General features: G+C 44.9%; 1 protein-coding gene across 3 annotated transcripts in view; it reads right to left on the bottom strand.

Moving 5' to 3' along the window:
- Positions 1–20,110, bottom strand: part of EPG5 (ectopic P-granules 5 autophagy tethering factor) — a 105,521-nt gene that overhangs the window by 5,199 nt on the left and 80,212 nt on the right. Inside the window, exons 29-37 of one of the 3 annotated variants that reach the window (XM_059140865.1) lie at positions 19,881–19,984; positions 15,560–15,735; positions 13,199–13,384; positions 12,514–12,723; positions 11,651–11,795; positions 5,059–5,301; positions 3,583–3,799; positions 3,196–3,411; positions 1,313–1,427 (exon numbers count right to left, since the gene is read on the bottom strand). In XM_059140865.1, coding sequence (XP_058996848.1) covers positions 1,313–1,427; positions 3,196–3,411; positions 3,583–3,799; positions 5,059–5,301; positions 11,651–11,795; positions 12,514–12,723; positions 13,199–13,384; positions 15,560–15,735; positions 19,881–19,984 — 1,612 coding nt within the window. Of the gene's footprint in view, positions 1–1,312; positions 1,428–3,191; positions 3,412–3,582; positions 3,800–5,058; positions 5,302–11,650; positions 11,796–12,513; positions 12,724–13,198; positions 13,385–15,559; positions 15,736–19,880; positions 19,985–20,110 lie in introns of those variants that run through there. The other 2 variants (XM_059140863.1, XM_059140864.1) reach the window with 2 other exon arrangements.

Raw genomic sequence — 20,110 nt, 5'->3', positions numbered from 1 at the left:
CAGAAAACAGAGATTCAACGGTGGAATTTGCTTGGCTCAGTAAACAAGGAGGGAGAAGATTTCGAGGATGGTAAATGAACGGGCAGCTTAGAAATAAATGGCCAGGGGGTCCTAGAGTAGAAAATAAACTGGAGAGATTTAAGTACCCACCGAACTGCTATGTGAAGAGTTCAACCTAAGAACAAGGATCAAGGGGGGACAGGCGGCAGTCGTCGCTCTAACGGCAAGCCGGCGGACAGGCAAGGCCCTCGGGAGATCATCCGCCCACCTGTGGCGGTTCAGCCTGGCTCACAGACCAGCTTTAGGAACTCAGATAGCAGTTGGGTCGGTCCAGGTAGTGCACAGACCTATTATTATAGACCGAGAAGCCTGTGAAACCCCAGCTGACTGGACGGCTGGACGCCTGCTCTCAGGAGTTGAGGCATCACCCAGCACCTGGCTAGCTCGGACACTGCAAGGCCGCAGACGAGGAGCTGGGGGTCCAGGTGCTTACTGTTCCCCCAGAGGCCTGCAGAGCGCAAAGGGGGTGAGACGGAGCCACCGAGTGAGCCCCAGCCCAGCACTCACAAGTTAGTGCGCCCGCCCCCCTCCGCTCCCCTTCCCTATCACACAACCAGGAAATTGTCCCTATTGCCCAGCTGGTTACAAGGTTCTAGCAAGTGAGCAAACACTTACACCAGGGCCTGCCACGCATTGAAGACTCACGAATGCAAGCCATTGTTTTATCTGAGACACCTCTGTATGCACCCCGCCAGCCCGTTTCCAGGTCAAAACAGTTATGGGAATGGGACCACTGGCTTGGGGCCTTCGGTGGTTTTAGAGTAAACTATCATCATAGCTGCCATTCTGTCCCTGTTTGGTCCTTCCAACAGTAGCTAGCTGTGGTCAGCCTCCAGACTCACAGAACAGGACCTGCTTCCTTGGTTCTCAGTGAAAGCTCAGCTAACCTCAGTCTCCACTGTGGCCCCAGCTTCGGTGCCAGTGCCCAGCCCCCACCAAGTGGCCGGTGAGCATAGCCATATTCATCAGAACCCAATCGGATCCCAGACCAGCTTGTCTGCCCACGACCTTGCTTCTGCTAGGGCGACAGAGACGGTGCTCGCGGCAAGAGCCTACAAAGGTGGTTTAAAACCTGAGGCAGACACATACAGTAACCATTTCCCAGCACGCAAAGCACACCAAAGAGCTACTCGGGGACAATCACATCCTCGTGCTATTGTCATGTGTAAAGACCAGCACTGCCACCTCCCCGACTCCTGGGCAGGCCGGCTGAAGGACTCCTACCCCAGAGCTGAAAGCTGTTTTTACTGACCTGCTGAGCTTTTGGGGTCAGATGTAATTCCGTGCCAGGCTTCAAACGGATCTGATCCTCCGAAGGAACCTGAACCGAAAGGAAGGCGGCCATGCCTCGAGCAACCACTCGGAACCTTAGGTGTCAGGGAGAAGTCAGAAGTAAATGACTATTAAAGGAAATATTTTACAAATAAATACATTTTCTCTTTAAAAACAAGATAAACACATTTCAGACCTAATGTTGTTATTAGCCTTTGCAGGCAAATCTTAAAAAAGATCAAGAAGGAACATTAATTTTCCTTCCATTATCACTGCCCAAAAAGGTAAGCAACACTCAGACTCAGGAAGAAAAGTCCTGCAAGCATGTAGAAATAACTTGAACTCTCAGATGTTGCTGGTGTGAATGTGAGAGATGGGGTAGGAAAATAGGTTTAGGCAGTTGCTCAGTGACAGAGTGACCATATGACCCAGCAATTCCACCCCCGGGCATATGCCCAAAAGAACAGAAAACAGGTGTTCTAACAAACATCTGTAAACGAATTTCACAGTGACACTATTTACAACAGCCAAAAAGTGTAAACAACCCAAATGCCTATCAAATGATGAATGGATAAACAAAATGTGGGACATCACACAGCGGAATATTACTCAGCCGTTAAAAGGAGTGGGGTACAGTTACATGATAAAACACAGGTGAGTCTTGAAACTTCATGCTAAGTCACAGAAGCCAGACACGAGGTCACATACTATGTGATTCCATTTATATGAAATGTCCAGAGTAGATTCAATAAAGTTGGCAAGTCAACTAGTGGCTGTCAAGAGATGCAGGGGACAGGGGTCTAGAGAGTAACTATTTCAAGGGTGTAAGATTTCCTGTTGGAGTGACAGAAACATTCTGGAAAGAGACAGTGGTTGACGGCTGCAACACCATGTATGTACTAAATGCTACTGCATCGCACATTTTAAAAGAGTTGCCATCATAAATTTTATGTTACCTATAGTCTACCACAATTTTTTTTTTTAAAGATTTTATTTATTTATTTGACAGACAGAGATCACAAGTAGGCAGAGAGAGAGGAGGAAGCAGGCTACCCACCAAGCAGAGAGCCCGATGTGGGGCTCGATCCCAGGACTCTGGGATCATGACCTGAGCGGAAGGCAGAGGCTTTAACCCACTGAGCCACCCAGGCGCCCCAGAAATCACAAAGTCCTGCTAAATTCTATCACAAACAAAGACATGTCGTCAACCGGTTTGGACTGAGTGATTCCCAAAGTTGCAACAAGAGGATGAGCTATTCCGTAAGAATGCTGACATGAGAATCCTAAGAGAATTCTTTTCAACACTGATAAGGGCTTGGAAAGAAAACCTTTATGCAAATAAGTGAGATAAAAGGGAGGCGAGTGGCAAATTCTTTCATGCTCCGGAATTTCTTAGCAACAAAAACTTAAGACTTGTTTCTCATTATTTACCCTTCTTATCAGTTAACTTCAACTCATCCTGACTTCCAGTTCTAGGAGACTGAGTGCCTCGTGGGACCTGGGGGACCTGACAAAGTACGCAGTGAGGAAGCTAACTGGGGTATTTTACCTAACCTTGCACACCCTCACTGGCTCAAAATCAGGCCGAAATCAGAGTGTGGTCAGGTTATAAAGTCAAAACACGACAAGAGATACGACTAAGAAAACATTTTTTAGATGTGAAAACAAAGTTGTTCTAAAATGAGAAAAAAATAAAAATGTTTTAAAAAAGTATAAAAATGTAATCAGGTGCTGATTTTCCCCTCTTAATCTATGGGGAACCCTAGCCCTTAAAAGTCAAAAAACCTACTGAATCATCACAATCCCTGAGCAGGACCAGATGCCGAGGCCCATTTCCAAGAGCGGTGGCAGGTACCTCCTTACCTGTTAGACAGGGGCGACTTCCGGCCCAGCCCGATTGCCCCCAGAATCCCAGAGCCAAGCCTCTCCTCTGCCAGCAGGCTCAGCCTGCTCTGAAGCATGAGCAGAACTCGAACGACCGATTCTGTCAAGACCGAATCACACTGCTCCGTCTGCATCAGCGAGAGCTGCAGGACTTGGTGCCACCACAGAAATAGCTTGGCCTCTTCCTGCGCAGAGCTGTGGGGCAGGAGGAGGGCCCAGAGGAAAACAAAATTAGAAGTGCAGTCTTTCTATTTAACTGAAAGTCCACATTTGAATTTTAAGTATAGGGCACACTCAGTACTTTAAAAGGCTGCGCTAACAGGTAATAATACAGTGAGTGTGATACACAGCTACAGGCCTACGAACCTCGGATACACCTGTTCCAACCACTTGCTTAAGATGAGCAGCACTTTCATTTCGTTCCTTAGCGTCTGCTCGCTGTTTAAACACTGAAGCAAGTAGACATACAGAGTCAGGTAACTGCCGAGGGACAGGCACTCCTGCAGAAATTCTTCTATGGTGAGCTCAGGAACTTGAAGGGACACTAGAATGGGGCCCCATCCTAAATTCTGATTGAGGGAACCTAAGAAAAGAACACCAAGAAAAGACAGCAAGATTAAAACAGGAATCAAATTATTTAACTGCTGTCATGAGTCTTTTCGCTTTAGGCTTCATGTCAAGCCCACGGAGGTCCCCGGAGGCCACCCAAGGGAAGCATGGCAGCCGCTTACACTGGAAAGTCCCCGTGCTGAGGGCCAGTGCCCCCACTAGCCACTGCAGAGGGCCAAAATCAGAACTCCGTGTTCTCACAGTCACCCTTCTTGTCTTTGTATGGTCATTAAAATTGCAGGTAGACACTGCCTGTCCAGTCATCTAAGATTCTTCATCTAATACCTTTTAAGTATGTTATGAAAATTTATGCTTTTCCAAGGAAAATTATTATTCTATCCTACTGAAGTATTTCCGCTTTTCCAAAGCTTTGTTGGACTCATCCCTCAGTGGAAATCAATTGAAAAAAATTTTTTTTATTTTAGTAGCATGAATGAATTTGAAGCAAGAGTGTTATCCTAATGGTTCTCAAGTCTTTGAGGGGAATGACAGTGGGGAGATGGTGACATGCACAGCACCTTCCATGGGGTGACATGGGGATAGGTCATGGGTTTGCCAAGAAAGGACAGGGGTAGGTTATGAGCACCTCAGCCTCCTTACTCTAACACCCTTCTTTCTCTCCCACTGTATGCACAATCGTGTGTCAGGGTATGAGTTGAGCTGTGCTAATCCGAGCCATTCTTCTTAACCAGACCACATTGTTTCCAGAATCAGAGTTTAGGGGAAGGTTAGGGAATAAGAAAGATTTTTTAAAGGCAAGGGTGGGGTGGGGATTAAGCTCTTTGTAATAGTTTAAAAGATGTGACAAAAAGCAATAAAAAGACTTACATGAAAACTCATTTTAACAAATGACAAAAATAGAGAAAAAGAATACAGCGGGTCTTAATATAAAGACTCTAGCTTATAGCATTTGAAAAGCGTGGCCAGGCCTATGGCTTACACAATGTGCCCACCATAAATGGGCTGGTCTGACGCCCCAAACCACCGTAAAGTGAACTAGGGGTTCCCTAAACAGAACCATAGTTGTACCGACAGACATGGGCCACAGGTTCTCACGCTCACTGCAGATCTTTGCAAACAAAACAAAATACAGTATACTCAAGTATTAGCTACTTTAACAAGGAAATCTGTGTGCCGCTATCACCCACTGGGGGGAGTGGTCAGGAAAGGTACCTCCTTCTGACAAAGCTTTGTTCTCCCCTGGAAAGGACCCACCGAAAGAGAGCTTCGTACCTTCTTTGAAGTAGGCAGTGATGCAGGCTTCCGTGGTCTCCGCCATGTGGCGGACGGAAGCCAGGCTCTGACAGGCTGCTGTCAGGAGGGGCAGGACCACCAGCCCGTGCACTTTCTGGCCAATCCAGGTCCGGACACTGCCCCGGAGGAACTCTGCCGTTGGAATAGTCGCATTGTTCATCATCATTAGGACTTCCATGAAGAGGCTGCTGAGGGCCATGTGTCGGGTCTGGCTGTCCATGTCTGCAGGGGAACACAGACACACCGTGAGAGGCCGCCGGAACGCCAGCATGACTGTGAGCAGCCTCGGCTGCACACCAGGCACCTTTTACAATTCCGCTAGCTGAACCCGAGAACCAAAGCAGATGCTCTGCAAGGTGCTTCGCTGTTACGGTTGGGATGCAGCACATGAGTACTTCGCACGAGCACAGCAGGAACCACCGAGAGACCCTTGGGTATAGCAAGTGGCCGAGCAAGACTTTAATAAAGAGATGTTATCCAGCTGGCATGGAAGACCAAATTATTTATCAGAACATGCTTACTCAGACATTAGCTTCCAAACTTTGCTCATCTGGAAAACCAAGTACACAGATCCCAGAAGTCACGTGATAAACCTACTAGAAAAAAATACCTCCACACTCACCACTACCAAAGCTGTCGATACTCTCCTGTGATTTACAAAGAAGAGAGGTTATTACTAAAAACAAAATATTAAAGTAAAGAAACACCTTTAAACCTTCTTAAAAGAGCTAACTTAATCAGCTCTCATTTCTTTGTTTTTTAAATAAGTGGACAGACTGAAATTTTAAATGGGTCTTTCAAAAACAAAAAACAAAAAACAAAAAAACCAGAGATGAAAAGAACACAGCATGTAAGAAAAAGCAAGTTCACTGTACAAGACACCGTAAATGAGCGGTTAAGGAGGTGGATTCCTTCCTCACAACCCAAAACAAAAACCTTGCTCACCAGGTGTTTGTGGAGAAAACTATTCAAAGGGCTATAGTTTTTGCCCAACTATTTCTAATTCTTCTTGAGCTAGGTAAAATTTTTTAACGGAAAGAAGTAGGCCGTTGTCACCACAAGGCTTCCGTATTCATGTCAGTGAGAGCAGGGAGAGTCTGGGCCTTACCACAGCTATCAAATCAAACTCACCCACCTGCAAGTGTTAAATAAACCCTAAGGTAATATTATAAGACCTAATAATGATCAAGCAAGGACTTCAGAAACCAAAGTTCTAGATCAAAGTTCAACAACGTTATGTGTTTAAGTGTGTATTTCGTCATGTATTGCCATGGGAACTGGCATTCTTCTCTAAGACCTTATCTCCTTATCTCTGAATTTCAGCTCAAAAGCAATTGCAATTTTAATGTGCCTTTTAAGATGACTCATAGGAACAAAAAACTTACACAGTGAGCCTCCCAATAGATTCTACCCTCTCCTCTCCCTATGCATCAACAACACAGACAACAAACATTCTCTTAAAAACCAGATCTGCTCCCGTAACTCTTCTGAGAAAGATCTTCTAGAACGACCTCCTCTCCTGTACTTGGCCAGCCATTATCTGACCTTCACAGCCTAAACACATTTAATCAATTCTAAAACCGTTTCTCTGGTATCACCTGCTAATCTTTTTTTTTTTTTTTTTAACATTGACTGGGTGTTACTAGTTAGAGGGGCTGATGCTAAAAGGTGGAGTGCACTGTCTCATCCCAGGCTTACAATACCCATATGAAACAGGTAGTACGACTATTATCCCCATTTTGCAGATGAAGTTATACAACTTGTACAATCACACAGTCAGCAGGTGGAAAACCCAGGCAGTCGGGTTCCAGACTCTGCTTTTAATACCATCTTATATACCATTCTATACTGCAGGTATGTTTAAGACATTTCAACCAATTATTTACCAGTTCCAACCAACTCAGACAATGACCCCAGCTTTCAATTGCTATGCTTCCCTCAATACTGCAGTTGCCTATTTTCAAATGGTATTTAAGTAAACACTAGAATGTTTGTGAGATCCATCCACGTGGTGGCAGATTTTCACTGCTGTATTCTATTATATAAATATACTACAACAATTCATCTACTGAACACATGGGTTGTTTCTGGTTTTCCCACTCAGATGCAGAGCTACAGAAACTGTTCACATCTCCCAGGGTACAGGTGCATTTCTTTTGGAATATTCCAAGGGCAGAATTCTGAGTCACAGGATGCACAAACTATTAGATGATGGATGCCAAGTTTTAAAAATGGTTGTACCGGGGTGCCTGGGTGGTTCAGTGGGTTGCAGCCTCTGCCTTCGGCTCGGGTCATGATCCCAGCGTCCTGGGATCGAGCCCCGCATCGGGCTCTCTGTTCAGCAGGGAGCCTGTTTCCCTTCCTCTCTCTGCCTATCTCTCTGCCTACTTGTGATCTGTCAAATAAATAAATTTTTTTTAAAAATTATAAATAAATAAATAAATAAATAAAAATGGTTGTACCAGGTCCTCTGTGGCCAGCAGTACATGAGTTCCACTGACCATGTACTCACCAACCTGGTACCAAAACCTTAACTGTACTCATTCTGGTGGCTGTGTCATCACCTGTCACTAAGGATTGAATCTGCATTTCCCTGGTGATGAACATGGTTAGCACCTTTCTGTAAATATACCGGCCATTTGGATAATCTCTTTCGTAAAATGTCAATTCAAGGGACTTGTTCATTTGTTCTACTGGGTTGTCTTCTTCTTCCTTCTTTCATCCAGTGTGATCATTTTAGTCACTCATATTTAATGTAATTCCTGATGTAACTGGGTCTAAATCTACAACCTTACAATATACTTTCCATTTATTACTCCAATTCTACATCCCTTTTTTGATCTTTAGTTCATTATTTCTTATTCCTTTTCTCCTCCTCTGGTCTGGAAGCTGAACACATTCCAACATTCTTAGAGTGGTTGCCTGACCAACTGCACGTGCACTCTTAACTTTCCAAAGTCTGAATGTTAACCAGCTCCAAGACGGTGCCAGGGCTCTGTAACACTCTGACTCCCACCAGCTCTCTCCCTGCTGGTGTCTTAACCCTGGCAGGCATTACTGTTACTACTGCTTTAGACAGTCACGTTTCCTGTACATTCGCCTACGCGCTTATTTGCCATTTTCACTGATATTCACACTCACTCCCTTCCTATGTATATTCTCTGGATTATTCTCTCTCTCCTTCCACAGTCTTTGGTTGTATTTTGCTGTTCTTTTTATAACTTCTTAAGCTGGATTCTTATCTTAGTAACCTTCATCTTTTCACAATTTTAATATACGCATCGAAAGCCAAGAAACTAAGTCCCACTTTAGCCACACCCCACAGTTTGGATGCATTCTGGTTTTTTATCCAGTTCTAAATCTTCTAAATTTCTATTATGATCGTTTCTTTGCTCATCAGTCTGCTTCTTAATTTCCAGGGTAGAGTTATAGTTTGTTATTGATTCCTAAATTCGCTGCACTGTGGTTAGAAAGTGTGAGGTCTGTCGCTCACTGGTCCTTTGGGATTGGTGGAGACTGCCTCCAAGCTGATCGAGGGTGAGGCTTCTTAGCCATTCTGAGGGGGACTCACACCGTGTGAACTCTCACCGCGTGAATTCTGCACGTATGGGGCACACAAATCCTTGTCCATGTGCACACAAGACCCAGCAAGGCCCTTCAGACTTCCTACAGCCTGATTCTCCTTCAACTTCTTCAACTACTGTGAGATGTAAGGCAAAATCTCTTACCGTTGAGTGGATCTTACTTTTCTCCTCCTAACTGTGTCAGTTTTCACTTCAGGTATTTGCAGCTGCTACCGTGTAAGTAGGTACAAATACACTTATCATTATTATATCCTCCTGGTGAATTAAACTTTTTATCAATTTTCAAAGACTCTCTTTAACTCTTATTTATTTATTTATTTATTTAATCATGCAACTTCAAAGCAGGAAAACACCCTAGAGATCATCTGGCTCTGTAACGCTTTCTGCCTCACAGTCCTATCCATCCAAAATTAATCTACTACACCAGCTTTCTGTTTTAGTAATCGCCTGATATGACTGCCTTATCGAAAGCTTTCTAGAGCCTACACTCTGTATGTACTTTTTAGAAACAGCTTAAAGCTTGATACTGTTCATTATTAGTCCAGGCTGACAAACTTTGTCTTTTAAGCTGAGCGTCAGTCCACTTACATTTACTGATGTACTTAAACTTTACTATCTTATTTTGGGTATTTTTCTCACCTTCTCCAAGCTTCTTTTCTTGTCTTCTTTGGACCAAATGCATTTTGGCCATTCCTTTTTATCTCTCTCCACTAACTTGGAAATTATACATTTTATTTCTATACTTCTAGTGAATTTCTTAGCAATTTCAACATTCACATTTTATCAAGATGTAAATTTAATCAGTTTATTGAGCTCTTGAACAATACTAAAACTTTAGAATGCTTTTAACTCAACCTCCTTCCTGACTTACGTATACTTGTGGTCATACAGTTTGATTTTAGCTTTTGCTTTTTAAACCACTAAATGCATGATTACTGTAGTTTTCCGTATGTGCCTAACATTTTACCACTTTCTCTGCCTACTTTACCTGTTTATAATCCAAGTCTTTTTACTTGCGATCACTCTACTTCTACCTAAAAAACAGGCTTTGGGATTTCCTTCAGTGATGTCATGAGGACAAACACTCTTTTCAATGAAAGCATCTTTAGATCACTCTCACCCTTGACAGATGGTCTCTCTTAGCTTACAGGTCCTGGTTACAGGTCATCTCCTCACAGCACACTAAAGCTGTTCCACGGTCTCGGCTTCCTTTGTTGCTACTGAGAAGTCAGTGTTCAGCGTAAATGTTGTTCCTTTGTAGGTGTCCTTCTGTCTGCCCATTTGTCTGTCCTTCCTGGATGTGAAAATTGTTTCCTTTGTTCCTGGTGCTTGTGTAGCGTCACCACAGTGTGAAGTGTGTAGAGGTGTGAATTTCTCTGTCCTGCTTAGGATTCGCTGAACCCAAGGAGTGTTGTGCTCATCAGCCCTGGAAAATTCTCAGCCCTGCTGTCTCTCCGGCTATTACTGCCCCCACCCTCCCCCCTTTCTGTCTGTCCTCTCCGGGAATTCTGACTAGATGACTGCATGTACGTTCCATCCTGGCCTGTCCCCTAGGCCCTCTAACCTCCCCTCCACGTTCTTCCTCCATCCGCTCTACATTCTGGATACCATCTTCATATTTATTCTCCGGGTTTACTAATTTTCTCTTCAGATGAGTTGAACCTGGTGTTAAACTAACCCATTAAGTTTTTATTATAAGTGTTGTATTTTACATTTCTAGAATATTGGATTCTCTCTCAAAGCTGTTTCTGTAATTTCTTGCTCTTTATGGACATTTTCAAATCTCTCTCATTTCAACAAATAGATAAAAGTACTTTTTTGTTTACTGTGCTAATTATTCCAATATCTTAAGTCATTCTCTACTGACTTGCTTGTGGTGCTTTGTTTCCGTGTGTGTGTGTGTGTGTGTGTGTGTGTGTGTATTTTCCTTGTGTATTTTATGACTTCTTTTTTTTAAACTCTGAGTTCATACTCCTTGGAACTCTGAGGCCAGAGCTGAAGATGGGTTTCTCCAACACAGCTCTGAGGGTGCTCTCTACCAGGCATCTAATGGCACTGCCAACCCAAAGCACTAAAACTTAGTTCCCAGGTTGAGGGATTTTTCTCTGGACAATCTAAGTAGTAGGAATTTGTGCCTCAGACCCATATGAGGGTCAACTTATGCCTACCATTTTTTCAAAAGAGGTAGCTCTTTCCCCACCACACAGACATCTGACCCAACACCCAGGTCAAACAGATCACGGTCTTTGCTCTCCTCTCCCAGGAGCAAGTTTACCTCCAGCTCATCCTTCCACTGAGGATGCCACTGTGTGGGCGATGCTCACGAGCTCCCTTCAGGCCCCCGTCTCCAGCAGGCCCTGGGCTTTAGTGCCCCCTCAACTCCACCCCACCCCAGTTTAAGACACTTCTGTGGAAGTCTTCGGGGGGGAGCCAGCTTCAGCACTCCATCTCCCTTGACAGGTTCCTCCTCCCACTTAGCTTCTGACTTCTAAGATTTTCCACCACCTCATGACAAGTTTCATTGTTGGTTTCTTAAAAACACTTTGTCCAGCATTCTTAGTTCTTTTCAGCAGAAGTCAGGACACCCTGTCCACCAACTGCCAGGAGCATGAGTTCTCCACACAGAGTTTCTTTACATGTCTCCAGGCGACTCTGAAGGGCTCTTTCAGTGAGGAGCGAAAGCATGTTGGAAGGCCGCACAGGGGCCGTCTCTGGCTCCCTCCTACTCACTGACTCCAGCTGTCTAGCTAGGTCCTCAGTCCCGTTAGCCTCACCAGCATCTGACAGTGTCAACCCCTCCTCAAGTTCTTTTGTGCCTCCCCCGGTGCTGAGATGACAATGTCCCTGGGAGCCTGTCCTCTTTCCCAGCACCACTTCTGTGGGAACAAGATGGAAAGTGTCCTGCCCAGCACCCCCTGATCTCAGAAGGCCTCACACAGCAGGGATTCACCGACGGAACGAAGATATGACTGCCCGTGGCCACTCACCAGGTGGGTTAAAGACGATAATATCATCCAAGAGCTTAGACATCTCCTTTTCTAGGGCGGCTAAGGTGATTTTTCCATTTTGTTCCAGGGAGCTGAGGAACTGAACCATCTGATGAGTGAAGGCTCGGCACTTTGGAACTGCATCCTGACAAACAACAAAAGGAGCATTCATAGAATCCACCCCAGAGGTGTTAACTGAGTATTCCCTGGGGGCGTGTCACTGCTCTGAATGCTTCCGGAAGGAGAGGTGGGGACACAGCAGGAGGCCACATGAAGACAGGTATGTGTCTAAGGGCCCTATGTCTAGGGACATGCAAATCTGTGGTAACACTTACTCCAGCACCCACATCCTCCCACATTCCAGAACACTCTTCTTTTTCACTACATCAATAGCAACTTAACTACACACTGATTACTTGCCAGAAACTTTTCCAAAAACCTCTATGTTCACTATCTGATTTAACTCTCACAACACTTTGAGACAAAATATTATTTCCAATTCAGATGAGAAAACCGACATCAGAATGGCAGTAAGCTGGGGGCCAGAGTTTGTCAGGCTTCAAATGCATGCTCGTACCTTCGCTGCCATTCTGCCGCTAACGGCATCCCTATCTCTAAACCAACGGTGGCCGTCCTCGGTCCTTTTGACTTCTTGTTAGCGTTTGGTACAGCTAGTAAGTGAAGGTTTACCAAGAGAGGTAGTTAAAACTACAAGACCTGAAAGGCCAGAAGAGGAGTACACCATGACACACATCCTCCACAGCTCAGCTGAGCCATCACGGGGTTTGAGACTGTCCTCAGCAGCACCCCCACTACCACGACCTGAAGAACACTCTGCCTTTTAAAGCACCCACTCAACCTACAAGATGTTTCTGGCTGTCAATAGGGATGGAAAGGCCTGCAGACACTCTCAGGAGCTTCATGATTAGTTCCGCAGAAGATTCCTTTGCCAGGATGATGGCTGGCTGGTAATGGCTGCTGAAATAACCAAGCACGCTCTGGTAGGACACGGTATCCACGAGATGCCACGAGAGTGAGCTTGTTTGTCCAAGGAGGTTCAGGAGAGGTGAATCCTAAAAATACAATACATACTCCTTCAGTTTTGGAGTCTTCACTTTCCCAGAAATATGTATCTCCGGTTAACAGTGATCACTAGATGGTCTATATGATAAGCACAGTTAAGATGTCATCTATTGAAGCTAGAAATATGAAAATAACAGCCAAGGTCTTGGCAAAAATAGATTAACTTTTAAGTGTTCAGAACCCAATTTTCAAAGGAAGTCTCAGATCTAGTGGTAGAACTAGCAATTAAGGAGATGTAAAGTCAACCTAACGTGCATTCTCTAACTCAGTGTGTTTCCCTTCATAACCCAGAACGGGACTATGAATGATCCCAGAGAATCAGTCCCCTGTTGAAGGCACACCCCAGATGCCAAGCAGATACTCACAGTGACAGGTGTTAGGGAAACAAATGAAAAGCTACAACCTCGCAGGAGTGCGGCCCTAGGAAGCCTTGCCAAGCCTTCACCACAGGCCCTCCACACTTACTGCTTGGTCTACCAGCTCATCTTCCTTTGCCAATAAAATCATCATGAAAAGGAGGCAGACGATCATGCTCCGGGTCTCTGGACGGGGACTGGGGCTCCAGGCATCAGAGAGCACACTGACCCAGTTGACTTCACATAGGACAGAACCCAAAAATAAGAAGCAGCTCTTAGGGCTTCCTCGTTCCACCTTAAAGGGAAATGAATCAAAATCAAGGTTTTCCTTTAAACTGTCTGTGTTACTGGAAATGTATATAAATCAATGCCTACTAAATTAAATTTTTAAAAATAATTTTTCAATTATAAAAATCTACGAATCCCTCCCTCCAAAGATTTAGACTTAACATTTGTAAAATTTTTTCTTTCATGCTCAGTGAATGTGTACATTTATCAGCTTATTTAGAGTTCATTATTTATTCCATTAATTCTCAACAGGAGAGGAATGACCTTCCACAGCTTTAAGCAGGGTGGCAAATGTCCCCAATGCTCAGGGGACTCCATCATGGTCCTCAGATGTGCTAGGACAGAACAAAGGTTGAGATCTACTAGTCAGTAGTTCCTAAAGCTGATTGTGCATCAGAACCACCTGGAGGACTCACTGAAACACAGATTGTGGGACCCCACTCCCAGAATTTTTCATTTCCTCCATCCAGGGTGAGAGCAGAAATTTGGGTTTCTAAGGAGCTCCCAGGTGCTGTGGACACTGCTGGTCCTAGGACCATACTTTGAGACCCACTTTAGTACTGTATATAATTTTTATACTGCCTTTTTGGCATAATGTTATGTTATAAAAATGTCTCCACATCATTAGGCTTTGTGATTTTTAATGGCTGCATAATGTTTAATTAAATCCTATTTAAAATATATTTAAAATATATTAGGGATGGGTGAAGAACAGTAAATGTATTTTACAGTATATAACCAACGTCAGAGTTACCCCTTATTAGCCTACTTCGGCGTGTTTAAAATAAAACATGGCTAGCTATAAATTTTTCTATTTAAAATGAAGATTAAAAAGCTCTACTCCATTTGTAAAACCACAGTCAGTGCAATCTGGTGATGATTCATGCCCTCCCGGAACGACCATCATCACAGCACGCTACCTGCTGCTTCTCTCCCCTTCTAGAAAATGATTCCTCATCCTCCTTTACCACCTGTTCTCTCTCCTCTCCCCAAACCCCTCAAAACACATCCCTTCCTACTCCAGCAGGACACACAGAGCTGAAAGCTTCCCATTTCCAGCCGGGTCAGCATCTTCTCTCACTAGACAAAAATCCCCAGACAGGCCGAGGCTACAGCAGCCCTCAGGGGCCATGCTCCCATTTCATCTGTCACACAGCTGAGGCCGGGCACTGACTGAAAGCTACCCTTCGGCTCTTTAAACAAATGTTCGTAACGGTGATAAATGCCTACTCAGGACCTATCTCATATACTAAAGCTGGCCACAAAATCGCCAAGCTTCACTTTCTGAGATGGCTGTGCTGGGCCTTCCCCAGAGCTCAGCTGTGGAACTGGCGCCAAAGAGCGCAGCCCTGAGCACTCTCCGCGGACAGCGCTAACAGGGCACCGCCCGATCCACGGACTGTCCTGTTCTACGCCACCGGGGACCTGCAGGAATGAAAGCACCTCTCGGGTCTCAGGGACATCAAGTGAAGAGGAAATGTAAAAGAACTGGTGGCTGAATAAATCAACTGAACTATGAAGAGCTAAGATGAGATGATGATGCGTTTTTTAAAAATGGAAATTTAAGAACCACAAAACAACAAAAATACCGGGCACTATGTAAGTGACGCTGCTGGGGCTGTTTTTATAACTACTGTTTGTACTGCTAAGACTCACACACACATTGGCAATTTTTCTGAGTCATGTTGGGTCTTCACATGACTATGACACATCACTGGTTGTTAGGATGCACTTCCAACTCCTACAGCATTATCCCCTTATGCACCTGCTTAAAGAAACTAATGGCTTGAGTACCAATTACGCTTTGCTTTAATAGAACATTTAACGATATGGAAGCCTGATGATACGGTCCTAGAAAAAAATGCAAACCCACAGACACCAAGACTGAGCACAACAGTCATTAAACTATGTACTTATACAACAATGTTAAAGAGGTCCAGGGGTGACAGCCATACGACAGTCAACATCTTTCCCTGGCTTTATAATCGGTCCTACAAATGTCTTCCAGTCACCTCCTCCCGCAGTGAAATGATTTCCATGAAAGGCTGCTTCCCGCAAGCACCCCGGACCACCCAGGACGCAGACACGGCCCACTGTGCACCCATGGCAGCCATGCCTGACAGTCACAGCGAGCGGGCTGCTCCCGGGGAGCCAGGCTGTGATGCGGGGAGCGAGAGCTCACTTTGAAGAAGGCCTCCATGAGCATCTGGTCAGGGTGCAGGTCCCTCCACGGGAGTCTCCGGTAGGCACTGTGGAAGGCGTACAGAATGAACTCCGGCATTCTGGGCGCTGTACACGCTTCGCAGTAGTGCATCAGGTGTAACCGAAGGGCTCCGTCATCACCTGGCAGCAGCTTATCTATAATGCAAACGGAAAAAACAGCTGAAGACCTTTCAGGTTATCTTTAAAAACAAACACAAAACAAAAATGTGAACTAAAAAATCTAAAACCCAAGGTTCTCAATAATGACCAAATTTCAAAAATTTTCATGTGTCAGGAAAAAAAAAAACACTGAAGATAATTTAATAGTAAAGACCAGTACTGCAATTACTTACTTGGGGACGGGAATGAAAAGCTGGTAGGTGGAAGACAGCAGGGGCGATCAGCTTTTCTTTAAAACTTCTAGCTATATGGCTTTTTAACTCCAATACACTTGCACAACCCCAACCACCCCAGGCATCCCTCCAGGCCGCTGCCCTCAGCAAATACTCACTCCCCAGCATGGAGGCTTATTCATTCGGCCCCTTGGAGGATTCCAATATCGCTCAAAATGAAATATTGCACGTGACTAAAATATGACCCATAGTGCAGTACAACCAGACGATTAACTGTCAATCAGCTAAGTTATTCTACAGTGACACTCCTCTACGACATGGATCACTCGGGATTATCGCCACAAGTATTAACTATCTCAGTGCCCCCAAGAGTGAATGCCAATGTAATCTAAAACAAAACTTTTCAGCTGTTCTGGTTCTACACATGGGGATGAATGTAGTCAAAGAAGAGAGAGCCAGCCTCCCACAACAACAGAAACCTGATGGTGGTTCTTAGTAGTGGCTTTTGAGAAATGACCAAGGATCATCAACCCATGGTACCAATTCATTTACCATTTCCAACATCCCTGTGCCCTTGATTCACAGTCCTTACTTATACTACAGCATGAAACATTAACATGTTTTTAACCTTTTAAGACAAGGTAAGGGTAGCTTTTATTTAAATATGAATAAAAGATGGTTTTGTTTAAATCCAAATATAGATATGTAGGTAAGTGTCTAAAAGGCAGATGTCTCTTAGGACAAGACTTAGCCTAGACACACATAAGTTCTATGAGATCAGATAAATTCATTTTTCTTTTTGATTCTTCATTTTCTCATGAATAAAAGGAGAGCGCTGAATCAGAAGATCTCAGTAAAAGGCTACAATACTTCTTCCTGCTTTGCATAGTTCTGTTTCCTCACCTTGAACTCAGCTACCAATTCCTGATGTTAGCCATGAACCCTCCTGTTCCCTCCTCTCACTTTCCCATGTGCTTTCTCTCTCTCTCAAAAAAATACTAGATGAGGTACATCTAGACAACAGACCACTGTTCAGCACTAAAAGGAATGAGCTATCAAACCATAAAAAGACTTGGAGGAACTTAAATGCATATTAATAAGTGAAAGAAGCCAGTATGAAAAAGCTACAAAATATATGATTCCAAGTATTTGACATTCAAGAAAATCTGAAACTATGGAGACAAGAAAAAAAAATTCAGTGCTCACCTAGAATTAGTGGGGAGAGAGGGGCGAGTAGGCAGAACAGAGAAGATCGTTGGGGGCATGAAACTACCCCGCAGGATACCATAATGGCAGATATGTGCATTACACAGCTGTCAAAGTCCACAGAATGTACAACACCAGGAGTGAACAGTAACGTAGACCATGAGCTTTGGGCGACATGAGGTGTCCGTGCAGGCTCAATGGGTGCAGCAAGCACACCGCTCTGGTGGTGGACACTGACAGGAAGCGGGGGGGTTATGTGTGTTTGGTGAGGGGGCAGGTAATATGGGCACTCCATGTACTTTCTGCTCAATTCTACTGTAAACTTAAATCTGTTCTATACACGCACGTTAGTTGTTTTTCAGGACTGAATGCCACGTTGTTAGGTCGGTGACTACGTGCCACACAGACATGGGGCAGCCACAGAGGCACACTAGTCAGGAGGTGCCCAGCAGGCCAGGGGTCCTTCAGAACACACTGCAGTGCCTATGGGGAGCCCAAGGCTGGGCACAGAGCTGGCCACTTCTGCCTAGCGTGGGAACGGTTGGTGCGGCATCCCTGCCTGGCAGTCGCAGCTGCTGGTCGCCCCTTGGACGGAGCCGCATCTGCTGCCCTTCCTTCCCACTCGCCTCTCACAGGAGTCACACCTGGATGGGGGTCGGAGCGCGCTCCTTGCCCACTCCCACCCCTCTCCCTCTGATCTGCACAGCCACCGTCCCAAACAGGTCTCTGGAACTGTGGTTCCATCACAGTGTCAAACCCACAAGGACTCAAACCGCAGAGCTGTGCTATGAAGATTCAGAGGCCGGAGAGAAACACATGCAGATAAACGCACGTGCAGAAGACCATAAAGGCCCTGAGGCTTCGTGTGGTAGTGGAATCAGGATGAGCAAGGGCAGCGAGGGGAGGGCGAAGGACATTCGCGAAACAGTGCTTCAAGCAGGATGGCTGGAGTGGAAGGCTTCCAGGAAGAGACCATCACAGAATGCTTACACTGGGCCAGACATATCGGAATGCTGGCCTGAAACATGACACTTTAAAAAGTTTGGAAATAGGAATATATAGGATATAAACACATTTCATGACAATTAATCTAGTCAACAGCCAGGAACAGAAAGTGGAGACAGAAAAAAACAGGGCAGTTGCAAGAATCTTGGAGGAGGGTGTGGACAAATGTCTTTATGAAGCTCTCAATACAAAACATGTAGATATCTAGATAAAATAAAATACTTCTGAGATCACACAGCTGGGTACGCTCGGTGGAAGAAAACAGGGCCAGAAGCAGGGACCAGAAGCAAAGACAGACCGGGAAACCCGGGTACTGAACAGACATCGAAGCCTCGGCTTCCCGTGGACTGTGCTTCCGTGGGGTTCTAACAGCACGAAGAGTCACCCAGGGACACTGCCCTCCGTGAAAGAGCAGATAAATAAAAAAAAGGGACCTTCTCTGCCTTCACCCCTTGACTCAGAGTCGAGGTGGGGGGACAAGCTGACTATCATCACTGAGGCCGACTACAAGTGAGTCTGGGGTCTGTTTACAACACGACCGTGAGAGACCACAAAGGAAGGGCCACAAATGCAGATCCCCTCTGCAGGACACACCCTTAGCCTGGTCTCGACAGAATGCCCACAGAGAGAATCTCTCTAAATGTGTGCTCACAGTACAAAACTTTAAATCCATGAGGAAACAAACCTCCCAGTTTGAGTCTGAAGGAACACCTAACTGCAGCGTAAGCCATCCCCAACAGGAGCTTGAGATCATTATTACTGCACACAGATCATAAAGGAAAGTATGTTTAAAGATTTCAAAGAAATACAAATTAGAATTGTAAACAAAAGTTATATAAGATGCTATGAAAAAGGAGCAGGAGGGGTGCCTGGGTGCTCAGTGGGTTAAAGCCTCTGCCTTCGGCTCAGGTCATGATGTCAGGGTCCTGGGATCGAGCCCCGCATCGGGCTCTCTGCTCGGCGGTGAGCCTGCTTCCCTCTCTCTCTCTCTCTCTCTCTCTCTCTCTGTCTCTCTGCCTACTTGTGATCTTTGTCAAGTAAATAAATAAAATCTTTAAAAAAAAAAAAAAAGGAGCAGGATAGGTTTGAAAAACAAACAAACATGACTTCTAGAGATCAAAATAAAAAATTCAGTTGTTTTTGTTTTTGTATTTTTTTAAAAAAATATTTTATTTATCTATTCGACAGAGGGAGAGAGAGATCTTACAAGTAGGCAGAAAGGCAGGCAGAGAGAGGGGGAAACAGGTTCCCCGCTGAGCAGAGAGCCCAATGTGGAGCTCGATCCCAGGACCCTGAGATCATGACCTGAGCCAAAGACAGAGGCTTAACCCACTGAGCCACCCAGGTGCCTCTGTATTTGTTTTTAAAGCAGGTTAGACACCGCTGGAGGGATTAAATAAACTGCAGAGGAGTCCTCAAGAATTCACCCAAAATGAAGCACAGAAAGAAAAAAACGAAAAAGAAGTTAGAGTTACAGAAGGCAGAATGAGGCTCAGCAAGAGGGCAGAGGGTATGCGAAGAGAACGGCTGCCCGCGGTCCAAGGCTGATGCAGCTCAGAGCTACCTTACAAACAGTAAGAGGTTACAAACGTCACACTGACCTTCTCTGATCAAAGAAGACTGCTTCCCAACTAAAACAAAATTAAACAAAGTAGGAAAAGTAGAGGCAAAAGAAAAACCAAATGATTTAGGGAAAAAGTGATAACTAAGCAGAGACACAACAAAACATCTTCCTACCTTTAAAACTCTCGTGCAAGGAGTTGATACAGTCAGTGAACAAGTGCACGATGCTCAAGGCCACCACAGCGTCACTCTCCAGCCAGGGGTAATGTCGTTGGCTGCTTTCAATAAAAGAAGCACAGGCTTAGAAAGGAAAGCACCATGATTAAATCACTCTGGATCCCAGGGTCTAGGAACTGCCTCAGTCTATAGAACACTGTATATTATGGAGCCCCAAGACACACTCA

The sequence above is a fragment of the Mustela lutreola genome, chromosome 11 (assembly GCF_030435805.1).
Source record: "Mustela lutreola isolate mMusLut2 chromosome 11, mMusLut2.pri, whole genome shotgun sequence".
NCBI lineage: Eukaryota > Metazoa > Chordata > Mammalia > Carnivora > Mustelidae > Mustela > Mustela lutreola.
This window is presented reverse-complemented; position numbering and strand designations above follow the sequence as displayed.